The 25600-nt window shown below is 40.9% G+C and overlaps 1 protein-coding gene across 2 annotated transcripts in view; it reads left to right on the top strand.

Annotated features, from left to right (window-relative positions):
- Positions 1-19269, top strand: part of rexo5 (RNA exonuclease 5) — a 44682-nt gene extending 25413 nt beyond the window's left edge. The window contains exons 11-20 of one of the 2 annotated variants that reach the window (XM_078558910.1): positions 1480-1582; positions 4447-4604; positions 10315-10435; positions 11622-11747; positions 12645-12782; positions 14605-14697; positions 15777-15993; positions 16754-16971; positions 17579-17688; positions 19019-19269. In XM_078558910.1, coding sequence (XP_078415036.1) covers positions 1480-1582; positions 4447-4604; positions 10315-10435; positions 11622-11747; positions 12645-12782; positions 14605-14697; positions 15777-15993; positions 16754-16971; positions 17579-17688; positions 19019-19073 — 1339 coding nt within the window. In that variant the 3' untranslated portion in view covers positions 19074-19269. The remainder of the gene's footprint in view (positions 1-1479; positions 1583-4446; positions 4605-10314; positions 10436-11621; positions 11748-12644; positions 12783-14604; positions 14698-15776; positions 15994-16753; positions 16972-17578; positions 17689-19018) is intronic. The other variant, XM_078558911.1, reaches the window with a different exon arrangement.
- Positions 19270-25600: the final 6331 nt, after the last annotated feature.

Below are 25600 nucleotides of genomic sequence, written 5' to 3'. Positions count from 1 at the left end.
TTCCATATTAGCTCTTCCAATATGTCTCCCTTTTTCCTCAACCAAGGATCCCTTCCCACTGTGGTTGACAGTGCCCTTGACCGTATCCATTCTCTTTCATGCCCTCCTCCTGATCTCCAGCCTTCCCCTTCCTCCCAGAATCAAGATACAGTTCCCTTGCCCTCACCTTCCATCCCACCAGCCTCCCTATTCAATGGATAAACCTCTATAATTTCTACCACCTCCAGCATGAAGCCACAACCAAGTGCATTTTTCCTTCCCCCTCTCCTCCTCTTTCAGCATTCCAAAGACACTGTTCACTCCATGACACCCTGGTCTACTCCTCAGTCACCTCCAACATTCATTTTCTTTCCTATAGCAACATTCCTTGGAAGCACAGGAGATGAAACACCTGCCCTTTTACCTCCTCCCTTCTCACACCCAAGCCCCCAAACACTGCTTCCAAGTGAAACAGTGATTTACTTGTACTTCTTTCAATTTAGTATACTGTATTCATTGCTCACAATGTGGTCTCCTCTACATTGGGGAGACCAAAACCAGACTGGGTGAACAATTTGCAGAACATCTCCATTCAGCCCGCAAGCATGAATCTGAGCTTCCAGTCATCTGTCATTTTAAGTCTCAACCTTGCTTCCATTCTGACTTCTCTGTTCTTGACTTGCTGCTGTGTTCCAGTGAAGCTCAAAGGGAGCTGAAGGAACAGCACCTCATTTTTTGACTGGGCACTTTACAGTCTTCTGAACTCAACAATGAGTTCAACAATTTTAGATCATAACCTTTGCTGCCATTTGGTATTGTTTTTCTTTACTGGTTTGGTTTTTGTCTCTTTTTTTTTTGTTTCCTTTACTCTGCACTCAGGCACAGCTATCCTACCATTCACACCTCTTCCAGACTCACCTGTTTCTTACCTTGTCCTGCTACCACTCCCTTTGGCCTTACGCAATGAAATCTTTTGTCATTTAATCTCTCCTGCCCTCCGCCCTCCACCCTCCCGCAGACCTTCACTTTTGTTCTTCTTCCCAACTTTTTTCTTTTCTTTTCACTTGCTCAAAACTTATTGCATTTTTAACTTTTCCCAGTTCTGGTGAAAGGTCACAGACCTGAAATGTTGACTCTGTTTCTTTCCTCAGAGGCTGCCAAACCTACTGAGCATTTCCAGCATTTTTTATTTTATTTCAGATTTCCAGAATCTGTAGTATTTTGCTTTTGTAAATGGTTCCCTCTCTTCACCCGCTTTTCTCTCTTACAAAGCCAATGTGATCAACTTAAAGCGAGTTCCCAGTCATGAGAATAGGAGCTTCAGAGCTGATATGTTAAATTTAAGTTTCACCAACTGAATCAAAAGTGCCTTAAAAATTTGAAAATTCTACAGTAGTATTTGTAATTTGGATTCTGATGTTCTACATTCTAATGTGAACTAAGACTGTGTACATGTTTTTTTTTAAATCTATTTCACGTTGGATAATTCTTCCCAAACAGGAGGGAAATTCAGTCAGAAGAATTGGTTGGCCATGATGCATCTGAAGATGCAAGAGGAGCTCTGGAGTTGGCTCAATATTTTATCGACCAGGGACCCATGAAGGTGTGTTGATAAATCATTTTTATAATAAACAAAGACTTTAGGCGTTAGCTTTTATTTGTAGAAGTAATCTTGTCTTGATTTTATAGATTTGATGCTGGCACTGTACTTGCCATTGATGAGCACAATATTCAAGCAAAAGTTCACATTTTTAATTAAAAGAGTATAAAAGACAAACATAAAACAAACACGGGGGGAATTTTAACCTGCAAAAGGGGAGCGGGTGTAGGTCCTTGCGGGGGTCTGGGGTTAAAGATAGGAAAAATGCTGCATGTTGGAGATCTGAAATGGCCCATCAATTTTCACATTTAATCAGTGCACGTTCAAGGCATGTGTGAAAACCCCTGTGGGCTAGGAAAGTCTCTGTTTTAAATATGTAGAAAGACCATTATCTGAAGATTTAACCCTGCAGTTCTGGTTTTAACTGCCAGCGCACCAGTTTCCCAGGCTGCATGAAACTTACTAGGGTCAACAAGGCAAGAGCACAGTGGGAATTATTAACTGCATCGGTCACATTCTTCTCTGTGTCCTGACAATTGCAAAGTGGTTAGATTGTGTCCTCTGGTAGGCTCCATTTAAATATTGAGGTTTTAACAGCCGGGTACTGGTCATGATCACACCTGCCCGCCTGCTGTGATTGGCCAGGAAACCCAGATTGGGCTGCTAATGCCATGGCCAAGTTAAAGAGCAAAACCCACTTCACTATCTTACGAGTTCCTGACCCGCTGACAACCTCTTCTGCCGCTCCATAGGTTAAAATTCTGCCAATATGTTAGGTGCATTTTGGAAAACCACAAGTGTTGTTGAAACTACCAACGTCATTGGATGCCTTGAATGATAGTGAAAGCATCCCAGAAATTGTAACACGGGTAATTTTAGGCAGCAGCAGGGTCTAGCTCTGCCTAAAATTGTGATGCCAGCAATTCCCACTGATTGCTGTAAGTTCTAATCAGCGGGAAAATGGGCGCTGGGAGATTCAAAAATATTGTAAAGAAACTATTGTGCTCATCCATGACAAGAAAAGAAACTAAGGGAATGTACAGAGGTGACTATGTTTAGGTTATTTTGATGCAGAGGCAGAAATCAAAATGTATTTAAATATCTCTGCATCCATCAAAACTTACAGCTTTTCAATGTTCTTTCAGTGTTAGGAATCTGGCAACCATAGCAGGCCAGACTACTAATGCTGTTTTTTGTGCTTCTTTGTTGATGAAATGAATTTGCACTACAGCAGTTGGATCATTTTGCTCAAGTTGCCCCCTTGATACTTGATGCTCAAGGTTTTCTCTTTGTGGGCCACAAAGTTGAACAAGGACATCAGGGCCTCATGTAAAGAAAGAGCTATCCATTTTGTCCCACTCTCCTCTTTAGGGAGCACCAGGGGGCAGAACTCTCCCAAATAACGTGGATTTTGGTGTGGGATCTCATTAGCAGAACTCCTTTGCAAAGAGTCTAATGCTGGCTGGCAGGGAAACTTCTCTCTATCACACTTTTGTCCAGCTGTGATTTGTAACTTAAAGCAGTTTCGGTAACAGAAGCATTTCTTAATTTTGAGGCGAATGTTGTCAACTGAGTGTTCCACAGAATTAGTCGCTACTCCTTTTGCTTCAAATACATGCTTTGTGTCATTAACAAATCCACATTTAATGTTATTTCAGTACTCCCCACAGTTTAGCTGCTTTAAAACTCTTCGCTTAGCTCTCTTGACAGTGCCATTGTGCTGGGAGACTGATGACATTTTAAAATCCAATGTAGTTAATATAAATGGCCTTGAAACCAGGTTTCATTTAATATCTCAACAAAAATAAAAAATACCTGGAAAAACTCAGCAGGTCTGGCAGCATCTGTGGAGAGGAACACAGTTAACATTTCGAGTCCGTATGACACTTCAACAGAACTAAGTAAAAATAGAAAAGAGGTGAAATATAAGCTGGTTTAAAGGGGTGGGGGGGGGGGGGGGGTGGGGGACACAGGTAGAGCTGGATAGAGGGTCAGTGATAGTTGGAGATAGCCAAAAGATGTCACAGACAAAAGGACAAAGAGGTGTTGAAGGTGGTGTTATCTAAGGAATGTGCTAATTAAGGGTAGAAAGCAGGACAAGCAAGGTACAGATAGCCCTAGTGGGGGTGGGGTGAAGGGAAGGGATCCAAATAGGCTAAAAGGTAGAGATAAAACAATGGATGGAAATACATTTAAAAATAATGGAAATAGGTGGGAAAAGAAAAATCTATATAAATTATTGGGAAAAAAGGGGGATCGGAAAGGGGATGGGGGCTCTCCTCCATCCCCACCCCCTTTCCGATCCCCCCTTTTTCTTCCAATAATTTATATAGATTTTTCTTTTCCCACCTATTTCCATTATTTTTAAATGTATTTCCATCCATTGTTTTAACTCTACCTTTTAGCCTATTTCGATTCCTTCCCTTCACCCCACCCCACCCCCACTAGGGCTATCTGTACCTTGCTTGTCCTGCTTTCTACCCTTAATTAGCACATCCCTTCTCCACCAATCCCTGGCCCTCTATCCAGCTCTACCTGTCTTCCCCCCGACCCCCCTCTTAAACCAGCTTATATTCCACCTCTTTTCTATTTTTACTTAGTTCTGTTGAAGAGTCATACGGACTCAAAACGTTAACCTTGTTCCTCTCTGCAGATGCTGCCAGACCTGCTGAGTTTTTCCAGGTATTTTTATTTTTGTTTTGGATTTCCAGCATCTGCAGTTTTTTGCTTTCATTTAATACCTCCACTGAATAAACAGGTCTTTTTTTCATAAGATCATCTTCATGTACAGAGCCCAGAATGTCTAAGTTACCTACCTGTTCATAAGGTGCCAGTTCATTAATATTCAGCTAATGCTTTGGTTGCAGGTAGCAAAGTTGAACCTGGAGAATTTTCAAGCAAAACAGCCAGCAGGAGATAATTCCACACCCGAGCCTGAAGGCAAAAGTCAGGTGAATAGGTTGTCAGATCACCTGAAAGCAAGCTGCAGAGGGGCGGATGGCAGGCCATGCTTCTACTGTGGCAAGTTAGTTCATGATATTTTATCACTTCCAAAGAATTTGTATTTAGATTACACTGCACTGAGAGACTAGTTTTTCTAACAAAGCGTGGTATGGTATCAAATGGAGTTCTCTTGGGTTTGACTGCACGATCCTTTAAGTCCACATGCTCTGTAGCACCACTTCAATCTAGAGCTGTGATGCTAGGCAGGCAGGAGTCTTGAGCCTTTAGTCGCCCCTCAGAGGGGAGGATTCTTGGACAAAATGAGTTTCTGAGAGAAACATTTTCTGGAGTCGTCCCAATTAAATATCTGTTATTGCCTTCCAAGGAATTCTACAATAATCTTCATACAGGGTGAAAAAAATAGAAATACTGCAGTACTCACTACCAACTGCTAAGATCTGAACAGCTCAGTAGCTAATGTATATAGGATTCATTTTGGTCATCTGGGTGTCTTGACAAGCACAGAAACCCATTCCCATCTTGAATGTTCTGCGAACAAAGACGCTGAGTACCCATCCTACTCCCCCTCCACCCCCAACTGACCGCCTGCCCCATCCATTAGGGCAGTGACTTGCAGTGTTTTCTGGGGCAGAATGCAACAAATCTCAGCCCCGAGCGACTGATCTAATCTCCCAGGCTCTGTTAATGAACTGAAGTGCTACAGCGTGCTTGGTTGTATATAAGATTGCTGGGTCTGCCTTCTTTCCAAACTTTTTTATCAGTCTGCATGTCCATCTTGCAGCAACCCTGACTCCAGAGAGACCCTGATTACCATAACCAACCCCTCCCAACCCTTTAAGAAAATGTTTATATTACTATTCTTTCCTATAATAACATAATAAACGTTAACAATCTGCATTTGTTGCGTTACTTACTAGATTGTTACTGTTGGCATTCAACCCTTAAAGTGTTAACACTGAGTGCAGCACTTATAAGGTGACAGTAACACTCCTTTATTCTTTCTTAATATAACTAATGATTTAGTGTTTCAATAAAATAGCTGTTCAGAATGTTCTTTGTTTGCTTTATTAGTCTTTTTGTGATTTTAAGTCTAACTTATGCCACAAGGAAATGTTTGTGCAAACATCGTGTAAGATAAAAATGTTCCCTATAAAACATTATTTACATTGCATCTACTTGGAAAAATTGAAGAAGCATTTTGCTAGCTGACTGGTTGGTGCATGTGATATGTCGAGCTTTTCTTTTGGTAGCTGGGTTCTGTCACATCTCATTGGTTGACAATTGTGTCAACAGAAGACATGAGAGCAATAAAATCTGAGGAAATTAACATATGGGCACAACATTCAAGGTAGACATAGAAATAAAAAATGCTGGAAATACTCAGCAGGTTTGGCAGCATCTGTGGAGAGAAAGATAGATTTAATGCTTGAGATCTGTGACTTTTCATCAGAACTGAAGAAAGGTAGAAATGTGGAGAGGAGCACAGTTAACGTTTCGAGTCCGCATGACTCTTCAACAGTTTTGTTGTATAGTCATGCGGACTCGAAACGTTAACTGTGCTCCTCCACAGATGCTGCCAGACCTGCTGAGTTTTTCCAGGTATTTTTGTTTTTGTTTTGGATTTCCAGCATCCGCAGTTTTTTGCTTTTATATAAAGGTAGAAATGTGATAGGTTTTGAGCAAGTGAAACGGGGGAGGGTGTGAAGAAGAACAAAAGGGAAGGTCTGTGACAGGGTGGAGGGAAAGACTTAAAGATTTATGGTTCAAAAGCCAAATGGAGTGGTAATGGATAAACTAAAGGAAACAAAGGATGTGAGTGAATGGCTGGTTAGCAGCTGACTGAATGGAAAGTAAAGGGATTAAGAAAGAAATGAGAAAAGCTGAACCAGCAAAAAAAACAAAGGCCCAGAACCTCCAATCTCCAGGGCATCGTACGTGGGAGATATGCGCAGAAGGACATCCGTCACCCCTCTGGGAAGCCCCCATATAAGGACTGCATGGCAATTGCCCAGGAAGTTCAAACTCCAGTGGGTAACTACCCTTCACTGGGAACCATCAGATACTCCAATTTAAATCGGAGACTTTGGATGGTTCTGACTCTCTTAGCAGAATAGTTACCCAGGAAAAATTCGAAGAATTAAAACCACTTCTAACTCCTGAGTAATTATAGTACTGATCCTGTCCCTCTCAACTAGTCCCCACCAACCCTCGACTACCCTCCCGACTCCCTGACTACCCCCAGATGACCCCCTCCACCCAACTGACCACCCGACCCATCCTACGCCCACGACTGACCACCCAACCCCACCCAGATCCATCTTACCTCCGCCAGCAACTGACAACTCAACCGCACCCCCATCCTACCCACTTACCTTACACACTTAACCTCCTCCCTGGCTTCTCAAAGTGGCTGGGACCTTTAATCTTAAACCTAACTGCTTTACAGCAGCTAGTGCCGTAAAAAGGGAGCACAGCTTCACTTCCCCCGAAGCTGCTGCCCTGCAGAAAAGAGCCGGTACACTGTACTTTTCTCATCAGGCCTGAGTTAGAAGGTCAGGCAAGAAATATGCAGCTCCCAATTAAGGTAAGCAAAAAGGACTGGAGTAGCAATCTGTTATTGGCACCCTTCGGAAGTTCTGGCCCTTGGAAAGCAAGATGGGAGCAGACCTTGGAAAGCAAGATGGGAGCAGAGCATGCTCTGCCATTCAGTAAGATCATGGCTGATCTGCTTGTGTTTCCAATTTCACATTCCCATCTACCTCCAATAACCTTTGATTCCCTTGCCTAACATGAATCTATCTACCTAAGCCTTAGAAATGTTCAATGACCCCGCCTCCACCACCTTCTGAGGCAGTGTTCCAAATTCACACAACCCTCAAGAGAAAAAAATTCCCTTCATCTCTGTCCTAAAAGGGGGGCCCTTATATACTTTTATACTCCAAGGCAGGGAAAGTCATCGCCAACTGTAATAAACAGCTGTAGAGATGGGTAGGACACTACTTTGAGATATACTCTAGGGAGAACATGGTCGCTGAGGAAGCTCTAGACAAAATTGAGAACCTGCCTGTCATGGACAACTGTATTTGGCACTGACAGTGGAAGAGCACAACAAAACTATTGACTCACTGGCCATGGCAAAACTCCAGGTGGTGATGCTATACCGTCTGAACTCAGCAAACACAGGAAACCAGCACTCCTGTAGCATCCTCTGTCTCTGCTGGCAGGAGGGGCAGTGCCTCAGGATATGCATGATGCATAGATTTTACAAGCAAAAGGGCAACTACAGCATTTGCAACAACTATTGAGTACTTCCTGCTGAGTATTGTGGAAAGGTATCTGTATGTGTTGCCCTTGTCAGACTACAGATATTGGCTGACACATGATTCCAAAATCCCAGTGTGGTTTCAGAACAGGAAGATCCATAATCAATATGGTTTACTCAGTCTGGCATTGCAAGGGAAATGCTGTGAATGAAGGAGACCACTGTATATTGCTTTCATCAATCTCACCAAGACATTTGACCATGTGAACAGAGGAGATATATTTAAGCTGCTGAAGAAAATTGATTGCTTGCCAAAGCTGCTGATTGTGATTCCTTCGTTCCATGACAACATGAAAGGTAAGGTCAGCTGTGACAGAGCAATATTGGAACGCTTAGAGATCCTCAGTGGGGTCAAAGAGTGTTGTGTTCTGGCACCGACACTCTTTGGCATACTCTTCTCTTTGCTACTGTCATATGCCTTCAGTTCATCTACAGAGGCTGTCTACTTACATATCCTAACTGACAGAAAGCTGTTCAGCATTACCCACTTATGATCCAAAACAAAAGTGAGCCAAATCCTCACCAGAGTGTTGCTCTATGCTGATGATGCCGCACTAGCATTCCACATGGTGGAACACCTTCAGTGGCTAATGGACAGACTCTCACACGCCTGTAAAGAGTTTTGGTTTGACCATCACCATCAGGAAGACAAATGTCTCGGCTCAGGATGTTGCCATACCGATCATCTATCAGTAATGACAATGTGGTGCTGAAGGTTGTTGATAGCTTCACGTTTCTCGGGTCCATGATAACCGGCAATCTACCACTTGATGCTGAAACTAACACGCGCATTGCAAAAGCTGCAGCTGTTCTGTCCATGCTGAGTAAGAGTGTGTGGAGCAACAGCAACCCGACTACCAAACTACGAGTCTATCAAGCCTGTGTCCTCAATGCATTCTTCTACAGTGGTAAGACCAAGGCAACATATGCTAGCAGGAGAAAAGGTTAAACAGCTTTCACCTTTGCTATCTCAGACATGACCTCAGTATCTCTTGGCAGGACCAGGTCACCAACTCAAGAGGTCCTGGGGCATGCTAATTCCATCTGCATACTAAACCAATAACTTGGCTTGGCCAAGTTCATGAGATGGATGAAAGTCAAAGACATTCTGTACAGTGAACTGTTCACTGGGTCACGACCTGCTTGACATCGATACCTCTGCTACAAGGCACCTGCGAGATAAACTTGTTGGACATTGACACAGACAACTGCAAGACATGAGGGCCATGACCTCTGGAGGCTGATGTTTTGGAAAGGCATTGGAAGAGGAAGGAGAATAGGGCTTGGAGGAAACAGAGGCCAGAAAATTCTGCCAGAGTGAGTCTCCTAAACCACACCGGGCAGTGTTTAACTCGAGTTTACCATCAGGTAGAAAACCATTGTCTGATGAGAATGAAGATTGCCAAAGGGTATTATACTCGAGGAAAACTTATTTAACTCACTGCTACAATAAAAATCATTTAGTGTTCTCTTGGTAGCTGTTTAGAAATGGACAGTGTCATGAAAATGTAATCATTTTCATGGTATTATTGTTATTTATTGTAAAGGTAGGTTAATAGTGGGGCTTGGATTAGTTTCTGTGTGTGGGGTGGATTAAATTGAATTGGAGACAGCTAGTCTGGAACTTTTGATATATCAAAAAGAAGCTAGGCTTGAAATGCTAAATACGTAAACATGGCTGAAGTTTAAAAATGTGAGATGTGAGGAAAATTTGCATTTTTAGATAAACCAGAGTAGTTTGAATTTCAAAGAGATGACTAGATGTTTACATCTAGTCAGAAGAAGCTAAGACAAACAGTGTGTTTATTTTTCCCAAAGGGTACTGATAAAATCAGTACTGTGAAAAGATTTATATTATGAGAAAAGTAAACTTGCAAAAACATATGGGAACAATAGAATTTCCATTAAAAGAGAGAAACATGTATAAACGAGGTGAGGTTATGTGCAAGGGAGAAGGCATTCTAAGATCTAACAAAAGTGTAAAAAGCCTCCAGCCTCTGTGCATCAAGTTGCTGTCTACAGGAACCAAAGCAAAAAACTCACTTTGAATATCATTGTCCAGGGTATTGTGTTGCTTTGCCTGGGTCTGTTTAAATCTATTTGTTTTTACTGTTGCCTAAACGGAGGTGTAACTGGGAGCCAGATTAATTAGGGGTTTTAGGAGTTATTATAGTAGTAATTTGTAGACCTAGGTATGTGCTTAAAATCTTTTCTTCTGTTAATAAATGTTTAATTTAGTTTTCTACAATCTCTGAAGTCGTGGCAGTCTTACTACTTCTAAATTTAGGACACACAACTTGAAATAAAACACAAACTGCAAAACAATTGTGGCAGTTGTTTCAAGTTTCCCTGTGGGATTTGAGCAGCTCGACATTTACCATCCACTGTGTCATAACAGCAGTAATTAATGTGCAATGTGTGTAACAAGAATATCTTTTCTGCTGTCTAGCTTACTAAATAAGCTGTGTATGGGTGATCAGAAAGCAGTGCTATTAGGCACAAAGAAAGCAATGAAGGAGCTGATACACCAAGGAGCATGGCATAAATTTGAATGTAGAACAGACAAAGAGGTAAGTGCTGTAAAGCCATAACTTGTTCAACCAGATTTCTGTGCTCACAGAAAATTCTCAGAATATTTTCCATGACTGTATAAATGGCCATGATTTATTTGGCCCTCTATATGGGCACAATTCACAGATCAATCCAAGTAATCCTAAATTCTTGTTCTATGTTAGTGAACCTTCATTTGCCACCTGTACAACTGATACAACACTGGCAGAATTGACAGTCAAACTGTCTTAGGGGTAGATAGAACAACCTGGGTTGTTTAACTCTTTCTTTTTGTTTTGTTGTATTTCTGTATATATATCAGAAAACATCTAAAAGTTCTGTATAATAGTATCGTGATAAACAATCTTACATGGCATCACAAGACCAAATGGGCTATTGAGGTAAAACAGGGTTAAAAAGAGAAAGATGATTAGGCCATTGTGGAATGAGGGAGGGTAGGAAGGGAACAAAAGAAGGAAGTGGAGAAAAGAGAAGGGGAGATGGGATTGGAGAGGGGTCTGGGAAGAGGATTGGGGCGGGTTGGGAACCAGAGCATCCAAGGACAGAGAAACTGGGGGCAATACCAAATTGTCTGCGTGGAGATTGGCAAACTCAGTAATGGGATAAAATGGTAATTCCTCTCAGCCAAGAGCAGGATTAACATGCTTTCTGTGATGTGGGGTTGTGTGGACGAAATTGGAGAAACATACTTGGGAATTGGGTTTTTTGGCAAGCTGTCTCAGTAGTAACCACTTTCAGCAGGTAGGGACTGTTGAAGCTGGCAGATTCCACTCAGGAAAGGGGGCACCTGGCAAGTGCTCTTGAGTGAGTGTTTCTGGGGGTTGATGCAGACTGACTTGCTACTGCTAAACACAGTGACAATAACTTTTTTTGGCTCAAAAGTTACTTCTACTCTTTGTAAACCATTCTAAAGGTTTATCACAGTGCAACCTACAAGTGTGACTGCAACTACAGATAGATATGGATGCTTTTGTTATTGATTTTCTCATTGATGTAGGTAAACAAAATTTTTATTTTGTTTTAAAATAGAATGTGTTGGCCTATTTGCATGTAATTTTTTTAATTTGTTTTTCATGTTAAAGAAGCCTTCCCTCCAATTAGCTAAAAATAATCTAAAGTCGTATTTTTTTCTCTCTCTGCTTACATGAAATGTACTCTGAATATGCCTGATTCTGTTTTCTGCAGGTTGTTCAACAAGCTCAGACTGAAATCCCAGTTGCCTCTTTAAGCTTAAGTCACTTTATGTCTTATTCTGAATATATTGAGTGTAATCTACATATGAAGATTCACGAGGGACTGCTTCATGAAAAAGTATGATAGATCTCAATACAGTAATAACTTAGTCTTATCACAACAAAATTCTGTCAAAGCAAATATATTTTGTAAATGCCTTATTTATTTGTATGAACATGCCATTGTGAATGTGATCAAATTTAGGAATAATTCAGCTATTAAATAATTTAAAAGTGCAAATTTATTATTATACATATTTTCCTCATTCACAAAATTCTTTTGGGATCACCATTAAAAGAATATTACGGTTATCCTGAAATAGAACCAGATGGTCCTATCTTGCTATGACCAGCAATATCCTTCTACAATTGAACCTCAGAGGCCACCTCTGCTTCCAATTATAATTTCATTAACAGACTAAGTGGCTGCTAAAATGGTCCAGCATCCAAGTGCTGATGAACTTCATTGGCTTCTTATAAGGTTTTTAATACGTTATTTTCAAAAAAAAGAAATTTGTGGGCAAACCTGGCAAGGCTGCATTTATTGCTCAACCCTAGTTGGCCTGAGAAGGTAGGAGTGAGCCTTCTCTTCAAACTGCTACAGTACTTGTGGTGATGATGCTCCCACAATGGTATTGGGTATTTCAGGATATCTTGACCTAGAAATGAGTCTGAGTCAGGATGGTTTGTGACTTAGAGTTGATGGTGTTTCCATGACATTGTTGCTCCTGTCCTATTCTGTGGTGGAGTTCGCAGAGAAGGGAGGAGCTGTCAAAATGACCTTATAGTGAGTTGCTGCAGACCATCCTATAGATGGTACTGCAGCCACAACGTACCAGTGATATTGAAGTGTGTGACCTTTAAGAGTAACTTAGTGAATTTGTAGAATAGCAGATGATTGGCGATCACTGCCGTACTTCAGAGAACCTCTGTTGATATGTCTTAATTCATTTTTATTTCACATCTCCCTCTACAGATGAAACAGAAGTTGTCAGAAATGTGTACTGTGTATGCTGGTCCATTCTGTAAGGATTTCTGTTTAAAGTCTGTTAAAAGAACATTCCGAAACTGTGGTTCCATCAGCTCCATCAGTGTTATCACAGAAACACACAAGGTACAAGCAGTAATAGAACAATTAAAATGGGAAGGGCTGTTTGTACAATATAAATTCTTAGTTACAACATGTAAAACTAGTGAATAATGTAATTGTCATATTTTTAAAATATTTTCAATCCACTAGAGGTAGAAGCATTTGTTGTTTAACCATTAACTTTCTCTCTGGAAATACAGTTTATAACAGGTGTGTTGGTGTTAACGTGACTGTATGCCATAAGCTGTAACCAGTAAACCCATAAAAGGTTAGTTGAATGTATCACCACATGCAGTCCTATGACTTATTAAGTCTCCTCACCATTACGTACATGTATATCATTGTTTGAGGACTTTGCCACTTGCATTTCATCACAGCTTCTCTAGTTGGAACATTTTTAAGTTGCTGCTGCACAACAGTCAATATTAAGAAGACATTGAGTGCTTTTAGGGCTCAGTCAGCTGGAATTTCATTCCCTAGACAGAGGGACAATTTCACAAGCAAACTCTTTCCCCAATCTAACGTTCGACCTCCAAGATTTTGTAACAGAAGGCTGTAAAATGTTAAGTGTAGGGGATTAATGAGGTGCAAAGAATTTACTGAAGAGCCCAAAATAGCTGACATGCTTAATGCGTCATAAGCAGTGCCTTTGTAATTAACTCCGATGGTACTGACAAATAGTTAGCCCATTGCCCAATATCGACAGTGGCCCATGATAAGCATAGTGGTGGGGTCTCTACTGGAGTGAGAGCATGGTTCACGTTGAGGGAAATGGAAGCTGGAGGTTTAAGGGGAGAAGGTAGGTCTTGTAAGCATTGTGTCAAATGGAAGGTCAAGAACCAAATCAAGGATATGCTGAAAGTAGTCCAGGACATGCATGCGAGTTCTTGAGTGTAAGCCCATATCCAGGTTTTGCCTTAAGTGCAGGAGTAGTCAGCTTGTAGCTCACTGGGCATAACATTCTGGAGTGCAGCCAAATCTGTGATAGTGGTCAAAAACCAAAGTGTTGGGCAGAGCATCACAGTACAAGCACAGCTGAAAAAGGCACGATGATGTAAAGTAAAGGAAGCATATCTTAGCAAGCACGAACAATTAGAGTGGCTACCAGATCACCAGTGCTTTGGTAGGCGCACACTGATTTCTTTGGAACAAAATCTTGAAGCACTGGTGCAACATTTTAATTTTGTATTTTAAAACTTGAAGCATCATGTCAACTCTTGAAAAAATATCACCAGAAATTATCATCATCAGTAACCCTCAACCCTTTTGAGCCGAGAAAAACTCTTGGCCCCTTGCGCCCATTTAAAGGCTCAGCTTGAGTGTCAACCTTTGCACAACAGTACCACTTTCACCTGAGCCTTGTGATTATGGACTTGAGTACAACATCCAGGCTGACACTGCAGTACTTCACTAGAGGATTGCTATACTGTCAGAGGTGCCATATTCCTGATGAAATGTTAAAGCGAGGCCTCATCTGACCTCTCAGGTGTTTGTAAAATATTTCATGACATTATTTAAAAAGGAGCTGGGGAGTTTTCCTTATCTCTGAGCCAGCATCTGTCCCTCAACCAATATCACTTGCTGCTTTGTAGGAACTTGCTGTGTGCACATTGGTTGTCACATTTACCTACGCTACATTTCAACGGTGATTAATTAACTCAGCAGCATTGGACATCCTAAGATAAAAAGCATTCTACAAACGCAGATTATTTTTCTAGGCTTGGGAACACTTCCTGTTAGCTAAGAAAAGGAGAAAAGAAAGAACTATATTACAAAAAAAAAAGCAAGGAATTCCTAAAAGATTGCAAGATAGTGTATGATTTTTGTTTTCTCATTCTCTTTACAGCCTTATGTGCGCATTGAGTATGAGCTCCCTGAAAGTGCACATCTAGCTGTGCTTACATTGAATGGAAGCATTATGGAGGGATTCTTCATTACGGTAACAACACTGAAATTTGAATTTTCTTTTATCCCTTTTAGGAATTCCTTTGATAGCTACAAAAAATGTAAGGCAAATACTCAGTACCTCAAAGATCAGTCCTCTTGCAGTTGTTAAGCTTTGCCCTTGCAGTTCATGATCAAATACTGCCTGTTATCAATCCATCAGTCTCTGTATTCTGTTGTAGCCTATATTTTCCATATACAATTGCCACATTTTTAGCTGTGCATAATAACTTAAATATTGATTCGATTCTTGCACTTAACACAGCAACAATGTCACTTTTGTTGCTAGAACTACTGTATGGAATTTGAACTGGGATTATGGAAAACATTTGTTGTAATAAGTAAATTTATTAGTAACGAGGTTAACTCCGTTTAGTATCCACATGTTAATTAATTTCTAAATTATTTTTGGGGTGATTTTATTCTTGAGGAGTAAAATGTTAGTGCTAAAAATTGAACTGTTGAGCCAGTATCAACAGTGTCAGTGTCCTGGGCCAGGTGTAATATCTGTACCCCTACTATACCTACCTTCAACAATGTGCTTCAATACCACCCTCTGAAGGGCACCCCTTAATGCACCAATAAGAAACTGCATTTCTTATGCCAATCAAGTTTTTGACTCCAGTGAGATTGCCTAAGAAGACATTTTCCTAATATGAAGGGGCTCATGACAAAATAAGTATGGTGTACACACTAGTGAAAGAAGCACCAGTTCAATTTCTGGAAGTTAAGAATTATAAAATCAGTCACTAACTAGATCTGGTATATTTTAAAACTTCTCTGAAAACGTATTAGTGTTGTTGCTTTAACAAAAAGGGATGAATCTGTGGTCCCAGTACAGAGCTTCATGTGCGTCTGATTTACTTGGATAGGGCAGTTTTCTGCTGTAAAGTTTGTAACACTCTAGAACTGAAGTGTCCAAACTCGTTTTCTGTAAAACTCTTACATGTGGCCGAGCAAGACACTTTCCTCCTAGCCACCTAAATTGGATCCATATCCAAGAGACAGCCCACTGTCCCACATCAATGCTAAGGAAAATTGGTAATTGAAACAGTGTTCCTTCTAACCCTTCAGGTTCAAAGACCTATTAAAGAAAACACACTGGATTGTGACACTGTCCTAAAGAAGCTGGAAAAAGATGTCACAAGCCAAGCAGTTATTTATGTGTCAGGAATTCAACAGACCCTGACAAAGGAAGACCTCAGTGAGAAATTTAGCAAATTTGGCCACGTTGAAGCTGTAATCTGCCTTGGTGATAAAGCTGATGCAAAACCTAAGGAATGTTTTATAAGTGAGTAAATTAATGGTGCAAATTGATTAAAAAAAAATAAATCTAGAATTCTGTGCAGTAAACATTTTCAGTGATATCTTTTTTGGGAGTGGTAGAAAAAGCATGTTACAGTAAGGTGTGCTTTGCAGAGCAAATGTGTGTTGGATGTTTTCTTTAAAATTGAAGGGGCCATAAAGCATGTTTGTCAAATCAATATCCCAGTGCTTTTGTACTTATTGCTGATGCTGTCAGAATGGTAGAATATAGGTTCATGTCCAATATTCCGATTTGCAAATCTCCTACCTGGGCGTATACTGAGAACTCCCCAAAAAGAATGTATTTTGGTCCACCTGTTCCTTCCATCTGAAGTAGTGGCTGCTTCAAACATATGTAAGGACTCGGAACCAGTTTCTTGCAAGCTCACTTAGACTGGGAAACTGCATGGAGAAATCAACAGAAGTAGAATTGGCTTGTTATTTAATTTTCAAAGTTAAACTTTTTTCTAAAATGACTGTTCATGTGATGTTGAGAAATCATGGGAACTAGTAGGTAACGTAAGAGTAAGAACTTTAGGTAGTGGAGATGAATGCTTGAAATAAGGCAACATCTGCTTCTCGGAATCCAAATTCTAATTCCAGCCTCATTTTGCCTGTTAGATCCACTTTCCAAATCTGAAGTTGACTCAGATAACTGAAGGGTTCAGATTTATCTCAGGAGATGTCCAGACGCTTGACTTCCTGATTTCTGTTGGAATGACTGATCTGGGTGATTTATCCTCTAGAATATGGAAGCCTGGAGAGTGCTCAGGAGGCTCAGGCAACCATGAATGGACAAGAAGTGAGAAAAGGAAGACTAAATGTACTGAGAGCTCTCACTCCCTATCACCTTCAGACCTGGGCTTCTCAAAGATCCTACACTGCAGTGAGCCCCAAGACCTTTGATCCTCCGCCATTAGAGACACAGTCCTTTGAGAGGAGAAAAGAGAAACTTTCTCAATGTGTGAGTTTTAAGTGTTAAATTATTTTCTAAGTTTCATATAGTCATTATAAAGCTGCTTTAGGATATTTGAAGAGAAGGAGCGGAAGAAAATAACCATGAAAGTGGAGAGAGAAAAATATTTTATTAAATTATAGAATTCACTGAGGTTTATATTTACCATGGATATTTTATTGTCAGAAGCAAGAACTTAAGGAGTAATGTACACAAAACTGCCACACAGAAAATTGCTGATGAAAAGTTTTCATCAAAATGCCCCTATTAGCACATGAAGTGCATAATGCTGATCAAAGATTACAAATTGATTCATACCACTAGAAAAAGCTGTAAATAATAACCAGCTGTGAAATTAGACATTTAGGCATTTGCAGCAAATTATACCCTGTACTGATAACTCAAGTACAAAAAATGAATTTTATATCCTCCTTATGTGTCCACTTGACATTAACAATACAGAAACTTAAGGACCACCAGCTTGCTAGTGATTCTGTGCTCCAAATCAGTGGTCCAGTGCGGTGATGGCTAGAGTGAGCTGCAGGATGACAATGCAATGAATGGGTAAGAAGGGAGACGGGTTGGCCGTGGTAATAATCTACTTTGCATCAAATAGGAGGAAGAACTGAAAAATGTGATGAAGACGATAGATCGGTATGTGGGGCGACTCTTCAAGGCTTTAACCAACAACACACTCTGCATAGTCCTACTGCCAGGGACAAATAGGTAAAATTTAGAGTTTTGAAATTCATAAGAGACCATGTGTGATGCCACCTATGTGCAATGTCACAACCACAGTTTTGTGCACATGGTCAACACATGCTGTTTTCCGAAACAAGACTATAGTCTTGCAGTCCGTAAAGGATACATAACATTCAAAGATTATCTACTTTATTGGTGTTATTTTCCTGTTTAAACAAATTTTCTTATTCCATCACTGATCAATAGGTATTAGATAAGTATCAACCTTGCAAATCCTCATAAAGGTTATTTCATTACGCCTGATCAGTCAAGGTTGTGTGTATCGTGTGTGATACATCATATGGACTTTAGTGATCTACTCACACTCCCAGCATTGCTTAACTTTTGAAGAAAATATGGTCAGCTTTCTCTCCATCCATAGTGCTCCGAAGATGTTCTTTCTCTCCCTTGGGGATGGTTCTGTAGGTGTTAGTGCTTCACCAAAGTGATTTTATTCATGTGTGTTTTGGCAGTGAATGTTGTTAAACTAAAATGTGAGAGACATCACATGCTATCTCTATCCTCATCTGATATTCCACATATGCAGTTCCAGCTGAATATTGATTGGGAGGAGGAACCCTGGTTGATTTTTCCTTTCCCTGACCCTGGAGCAGCTAAAGTCAGGTAGCTCAGCACAGATCGAACCTGGGACTTCCCTGGTCCGTAGGGTCAAGTGTGAGCTGGCGGGAAGAGAGCTAGAGTGAATTGGGGGTAAGAGGGGGGAAGTTTGCCAGGTTGAACTGAGGAAAGAGCACAAGAAGAGTAGCTTCTGCACATCGAAAAGAAGGGAGGACAACCAAACAGCTGTTAGAAGATATATATTCAATCAGACTATTTTAAAATTTAATAATCAGATATAGCAACAGATAGTACTAATGCTTTTCTACAATAGACCACACCTCAGAAGAAACAAAGGAAAATCTTTACAAATTTTAGCCCGCAATCTTCCACTGTTTTTGAATGGTCCTGATTATGGATATAAAGCTGCACCCTGCATTACCTGGTTTATAGAGCATTGGCAACAGATTTACCCATTTTGCAATGTATCAATCAGTGTGAATATACTCCTTGCTGTACCTGCCTTGCAGTGCATTGAGTACTAATGTACTATATCATGTGTCACAAGGCAACGAATAACACTTTATGGGTTGGTCAGATTAGAATAGGTTCAGAGATCGTATTGGTGAAAAGGTTTGTTTTTTAGATAAGAAAGTTAGTAAAATTATTGAATATTGCAAACTTATTTTGGGGAAAAAAAGATCCTGTATTGTTTTTCATATAATTTTATTTAATATCTGTTTTCTCTCTGATGTAGTGCTCAATGCTCAACGGCTGGGCTGTGTCTCCTCGAAATAAAGCAGAATCCTTAAAACCAACTGTTCAATGTGGACTGGAGGTGCTCCTCTTCTGATGCTACAGAACTGGCTGTTACTGAATTGATTAATAAGTGAATATACTTCCTGGACCACATTCCTTTATGAGTACTGCTTAACTCAGGCAACAACAGTGACTGAGCCAAGAAAGCTGCTTAATTTTTTTTTTATTAAACTTTTATTTAAAAAAAAATGTTCCAAGTGTGAAAATAATATAAGATGCGCACTCCAGGTTAAGTTAATGACTTTGAGCTCTCCTAGTTAGAAAGCAGAAATTCCAATGGACCAGAGCCCAGGTCTTGCCAATTTTAGGTCAAGTTGAGCAGAAAATATTCTTCAAGGCTGCCAGTTTTGACTATTTGAGCAAGTCTCAGTGCAAGGCTCTGCTGTTACTGAGGAGCGATTGTTTCATGCCTGTTGGAACATGTTTGCAACAGTTGTACAGCCAAAATCTCACTTGCTTTTCTCAGTCAGTACTTCTACATTGGTATTTTCTTTCAATCCATAATCTTGTTTCACACTTTTAGGAGCAAGGGAACAGAAGGTAGACCATTCAGCCCCTCAAGCATGTTTTGCCATTCAATGAGATTGTGGCTGATCTGCAACCTAATTCTATAATTCCTAATTCCACCTTTGTCTGATATCCCTTAATACCTTTGGTTAACAGAGTCTATCAATCTCAGTTTTAAAATAAACAATTGATCTGACATCAGTTGCCACTGGCAGAAAAGAATTCCATTCTTCCACCACCCTTTGTGTGTAGGTGTTTGCTAATTTCATTTCTGAAAGGTCTGGCTTTAATTTTTAAACTGTGCCCCCTGGTCCTAAACCCACCAGTTACTGGTGATACGATAGATAGCGATAAATTATCTGTTCCCTTTAATATCTTGAAAACGTCATCAAATCATCCCTTAACCTTCTAAGTTCCATGGAATACAACCTTAGTTTGTTTAAATTCTCCTTATAATTTAACCCTTGGAGTATAGGTATTATTCTAATAAATCTACGAGGTGCTCCCCTCAAGGCTGATATGTATCCTTCCTAAGATCTGGTACCCAAAGCTGCTCATAATATTCCAGGCATGGTCCATCCAGAACTTTGTATAGCTGAACCATGACTTCTACCCTCTAGTCCTCTGATATAAAGGCCAGCATTCTATTGCTCTTTTTAATTATTTTCGGTAGTTGCTCATGACATTTTAATGATCAATGTACCTGGACCACCACCCCCCACAACCTTAATTATTGAACTTAGCAATTTCCTTACACCAGATGTTAGAATAACTGGTATATATTTTCTAAATTATTTGGCTATTGTACAGCAGTATAAATTTAAGTTTTCAAATGACATATATTAACATGAACACTCTGCCCTGAGAAGCTGAAAAGCATATCAAGCTTTAATCCCTTCTCACTGAAATTATTTGTTGGAACTTGACAGCTCAGTATTCTTTAATCTGCCCATGCATCCAGGAAAGCTGCTAACACTGTAGGGGTAATTACTATTAATTTTGTTTAATAGCAAATATTGAAAGGCAAAAAGAGGAAATGTTAAAAATCCTGGTCTGACAAATGTTCAATGCTGGTTAGCCACTTAAATGTCCAGCATTTTTTAATTCTTTCATGGGATGTGGGCATTCATAGCTGGGCCAGCATTTGTTGCCCATCCCTAATTGCCCTTGAGAAGGTAGTGATGAGCCACCTTCTTGAAACATTGCAGTCCATGTGGTGTAGGTACACCCACCGTGCTGTTAGGAAGGTAGTTCCAGGATTTTGACCTAGCGACAGTGATGGAACAGTGATATAGTTCCACAGCAGGATGGTGTGTGGCATGGAGGGGAAATTGCAGGTGGTGATGTTCCCATCTGTCTGCTGCCCTTGTTCTTCTAGGTGGAAGAAGCTGCGGGTTTGGAAGGTGCTGTCAAAGGAGCCTTGGTGAGTTGCTGCAGTGCATCTTGTATATATAGAACACACTGCTAATACTGCATCAGTGGTGCAAAGATTGAATATTTAAGTTGATGGATTGGCTGCCGATCAAGCAGGCTGCTTTGGCTTGGATGGTGTCAAGTTTCTTGAGTGTTGTTGAAGCCACACTTATCCAGCCATGTTGAAGTGTTGCATATATCCTGACTTGTGCCTTGTAGATGATGGATGATTTGGGGAGTCAAAAGGTGAGTTACATGCATCATAATTCCCACCCTCCGAGAATTCTAAGATTCACGTCTGGATATGGCAGGTGACGGGATGGCTTAGGTCTGTATAACATGGTATTTCTGCTATGGGCATGAATGCAGCTTGGTGGTATAGCTTCACCAGGTTGGCACCTTATTTTCAAGTACTGTATGCCTAGTGCTGTTTACTGTGCCAGGATTAATCATCTGGTACCATAGAAATGGAGGTGTGAGGTATTTGCCAGACCGTGAGGTTACAAATTGTGGGAGAATATAAATCTGCTGTAGTTGATGGCCCACAGCATTTCATGGATGCCCGTGTTTGGACTGCTAGATCTGTTTATATCTATGCCACTAAACATACTGGTGGTGCCACAAATCATTTGACATGTTGGAGAGTTTCCTCAGTGAGAAGATGGGACTTGGTCCCATACCTAGCACAAAAAAAGCTGGTTATGGTTGTTGGAGGTCAATATCTCAGTCCCAGGACATCACTGCAGGAATGCCTCAGGGTAGTGTCCTCAGCCCAACCATGTTCAACTGCTTCATCAATGACCTTCCCTCCATCATAATGTCAGAAGTGGGGATGTTTGCTGATGAATGCACAATCTTCAACACCATTTGCGACTCCACAGAAGCAGTCCGTTCCCATGTGCAGTAAGACCTGGACAACATTCGGGCTTGGGCTAAATAGTTGGAAATAACATTCATACCACATAAGTGCCAGAGAGAGAATTCAACCATTGACCCATGATATTTGATGGCATTACCATCGCTGAATCCTCCACTATCAACATCTTGGGCATTGCCATTGACCAGAAACTGAACTGGACTAGCCATATAAATACTGTGGCTACAAGAGCAAATCAGAAGCTGGGAATTCTGCAGAGAGTAACTCCCCTCCTGACTCCCCAAAGCCTGTCCACCATTTACAAGACACAAGTCAAGAGTGTGTTGGAATATTCTCCACTTGCTTGGATGAGCGCAGCTCCAACAACATTCAAGAAGCTTGATTCTACCCAGGGCAAAGCAGCCTGCTTGATTGACATCCCATCCCCCACCTTCAACATCCACTAGACACACAGTGGCAGCAATGTGTACCATCTACAAGATGCACCATAGCAACCCACCCAGGCTCCTTTGTCAGCACCTTCCAAACCCACCACAGCTACCACCTAGAAGAACAAGGGCAGCAGATGCATGGAAACACCACCATTTGCAAGTCCCCCTCCAAGTCATACACCATCCTGACTTGGAACTACATTTCATTCACTGTCACAGGGTCAAAGTCCTGGAACTCCCTCCCTAAAAGCACTGTGAGTGTACTTACACCATATACACTGCAGCAGTTCAAGAAGGCAGCTTGCCACCATCTTCTCAAGGGCAATTTGGGATGGGCAATCACATACTGTGAAAGAATTTTTTTTAAAAGAACTTCATAGTGGTCAGTCTACCAGTAGTGTCATGGACAGTCACATCTGTGAAAGATAGGTTGGTGAGGATCAGGTGAAGTAGCTTATTTCCTTGTATTGGCTCTCACCCCTTCTGCAAGCCAAATTTTTTAAAATTATTTTCACAGGATGTGGACATCGCTGCCCATTCCTAATTGCCTTTCAGAAGGTGGTGGTGAGCCGCCACCTTGAACCGTTGCAGTCCATGTGGTGTAAGTGCACTCACAGTGCTGTTAGGAAGGGAGTTCCAGCATGTTGACCCAAATGTAGCATTATATCCTTCAGGACTCAGCCAGTTTAATCAATGACCACTCTTGATGATGGGCATTGAAGACACTACGCCCACCCCCATCCGGAGTACATCTGTGCCTTTGCTACCTTCAGTGCTTTCTCCAAGTGATGGTCAACAATGGAGGGACACATCGGCTAAGAGGAGGTGGTAGGTGATAATCAGCAAGAAGCTTCCTTGTCCATGTTTGACCTGAATCCATGAGACTACATAAGGTCTCAAGTCAATGTTAAGGGCTCCCATCTGACTGTATACTACACTGCTCCCTGAATACCCAGGAATGTTGAAGGAGGAGTCTGAGACACTTGCTGATAGTCATTATTCAGGATCATACCATTAACTAGTCTGTGAGAAAACTCTCCCATTGTTGGCGCTGGTCCAGAGATGTTAGTGAGGAGGATTTTGCAGGGTTAACTGTACTTTGCCTTCATCATGTCCTCATTCAATATCAAGGTCACAGCTAAGTGGTCCCTCTGGTGTTACCTGCCCCACAACAAATATGGCTGAATTGTATAGGGCATACACTAATCAAAACAAGTAATGACTGGCCTCTACCTGGAATTAGAGAAGTGCTAAGTAATCAGGGGCACACTCAGCACAAGCTTCCCCCACCTCAGCACAGCAATCAACTCACTGACCATGAAGGACAAAAACGCCAACTGGTGTGATCACTTGTTTGCAATTCCTTTTCCTCCTCTCAAATTCCCTGGCCTAAATAATCTCGAAAAACTAAGGCCAAAAGAACTGTCTCAATCCTTTCCCCCATACAGCTCCCAGTGCAAGCAGTTGTGTTGAGAAATCTAGATTTTTTTAATGCATTCCTCCCATGAGCATCATGCAATCAAAGCATACCTTCATGGAGAATAACAAAAAGCAATTCATACAGTCAAAAGCAGTGCCAAATATAATTCAGCAGCTTGCTTTATTTTTACAGAACTTTGAACTTATGCTACCTCCTCGCGAACAAAAAAAAGATGCAACACTTTTCTTAACTCTATAGATGTTTAAACTCAAACTGAAATCAGTGCAGTTACTTGTTACGTGAGTCTCAACAAGCTACCTCCAGGTAGACTGTACAGGAGAACCAAGTGAGATGAGAGAGAGAGCAGATCCTCTTGATATACATCTGCAAGAGCACCAGCAAACATCTGTGTGAACAACATGGGTTGCTGTTGGAAAGAAATAGCATTTATATAGCACCTTGCAGAAATTCAGAATGTCATAAAATGCATTACAGGCAGTAAAGTACTTCTATAGTGTAATGCCTGTTGTAATATAGGAAACAATGCAACAATTTGCATGGATCATGCTCCCATAAACAGCAATGAGATAAATGACAGTTTGTGCAGTTCTGTTGAAGGGTCATGAGGACTCGAAACGTCAGGTCTTTTCTCCTCCACCGATGCTGCCAGACCTGCTGAGTTTTTCCAGGTAATTCTGTTTTAGTTTGTTTTATTTGTTGGTTCAGGAGTAAATAGTGGCCAGGATACCCATGGGATTTTTTAGGTCCATTTGAGAGAGCAACCTGCCTCAGTTTAACACCTCATCTCAAAGACAGTATCTCCAACAGTGTAACAGTACCCCAGTAAAAGTCTTTCATCTATTCCTAAGGCAAAGAAATCAAGTCAATATTGACACAAAATTTCAGCTCTCACACAGCAATGTTCAAAGGCATAAAATCAGCCTCCAGCGAACCAAAGTGGCAAACTGAGAATTTGACAGATTGATTCTGCAGATGCGTGTTAGGAAGGGATTCTGGTGAAAGTAACACCAATGGTTTTTCAATTAACAAGTGTTAACATATCAAAGGGAATCTAATGTTGAGCTAACTGTGCTAAATATGAGGACCTTGTTCCTCCTATTCCAATTTTTAGTCACTTACACAATATGAATTTGGTCTCAACCCAGCTACACTTGCAATAATCAATTCAAAGTGACCAGACAGCCCTCGTTCATTCGTTCATTGTCACCATAGCTTTAGTGGGGCTGTTGACATTGTCTTGCTTCTTCCCTGGCTTTCTTCAAACCATCAATCTGATTTTTCTTCTTCCTCTTCTAGGTTTATCCTCAATTTCTCCTTAATTGTTGCCAGGACAAGGCTGTCGGGACTTCGTTTCCAATGTCTGTACTTGACTATCTTTCTCTTTCTAACTGTACTTAGCAACCCTTTTGATTCTTGAATTTCTAATCTTAATCTAACCCACTCGTTTGTCTTTCTGTCCATCCAGCTGATTCTGAGCATCCTCCGCCATACCCACATTCCAAAAACTGTTATCCTCCTCACATCCTCTTTCTTCAGAGTCCAACTCTTGCATCCATGGAGGGCGACACTCCACACTACCCTGTAGTGACTGTACTAGATGTCTTTTCAGCTTCATGCTGATGCTATTGGATTTTCAGATGCTACTTAATTCATTGGCCACTCCTTTTGCCATAGCTTTCATTCTCAGATGTAACTTCAATGTTTATCATCGAGCTAAGGTACTTGAATTCGTCCACTGACTCGATCTTGGTGCTTCCAATCTCAACTTTTCCATTGCCATTTAGAGCCACAATGTTGGTCTTTGCCTCATTTATTTTCAGTCAAAAAGACTTTCTATGTCTTTTGACTAGA

This window comes from Cetorhinus maximus, chromosome 15 (assembly GCF_964194155.1).
Source record: "Cetorhinus maximus chromosome 15, sCetMax3.hap1.1, whole genome shotgun sequence".
Taxonomy (NCBI): domain Eukaryota; kingdom Metazoa; phylum Chordata; class Chondrichthyes; order Lamniformes; family Cetorhinidae; genus Cetorhinus; species Cetorhinus maximus.
This window is presented reverse-complemented; position numbering and strand designations above follow the sequence as displayed.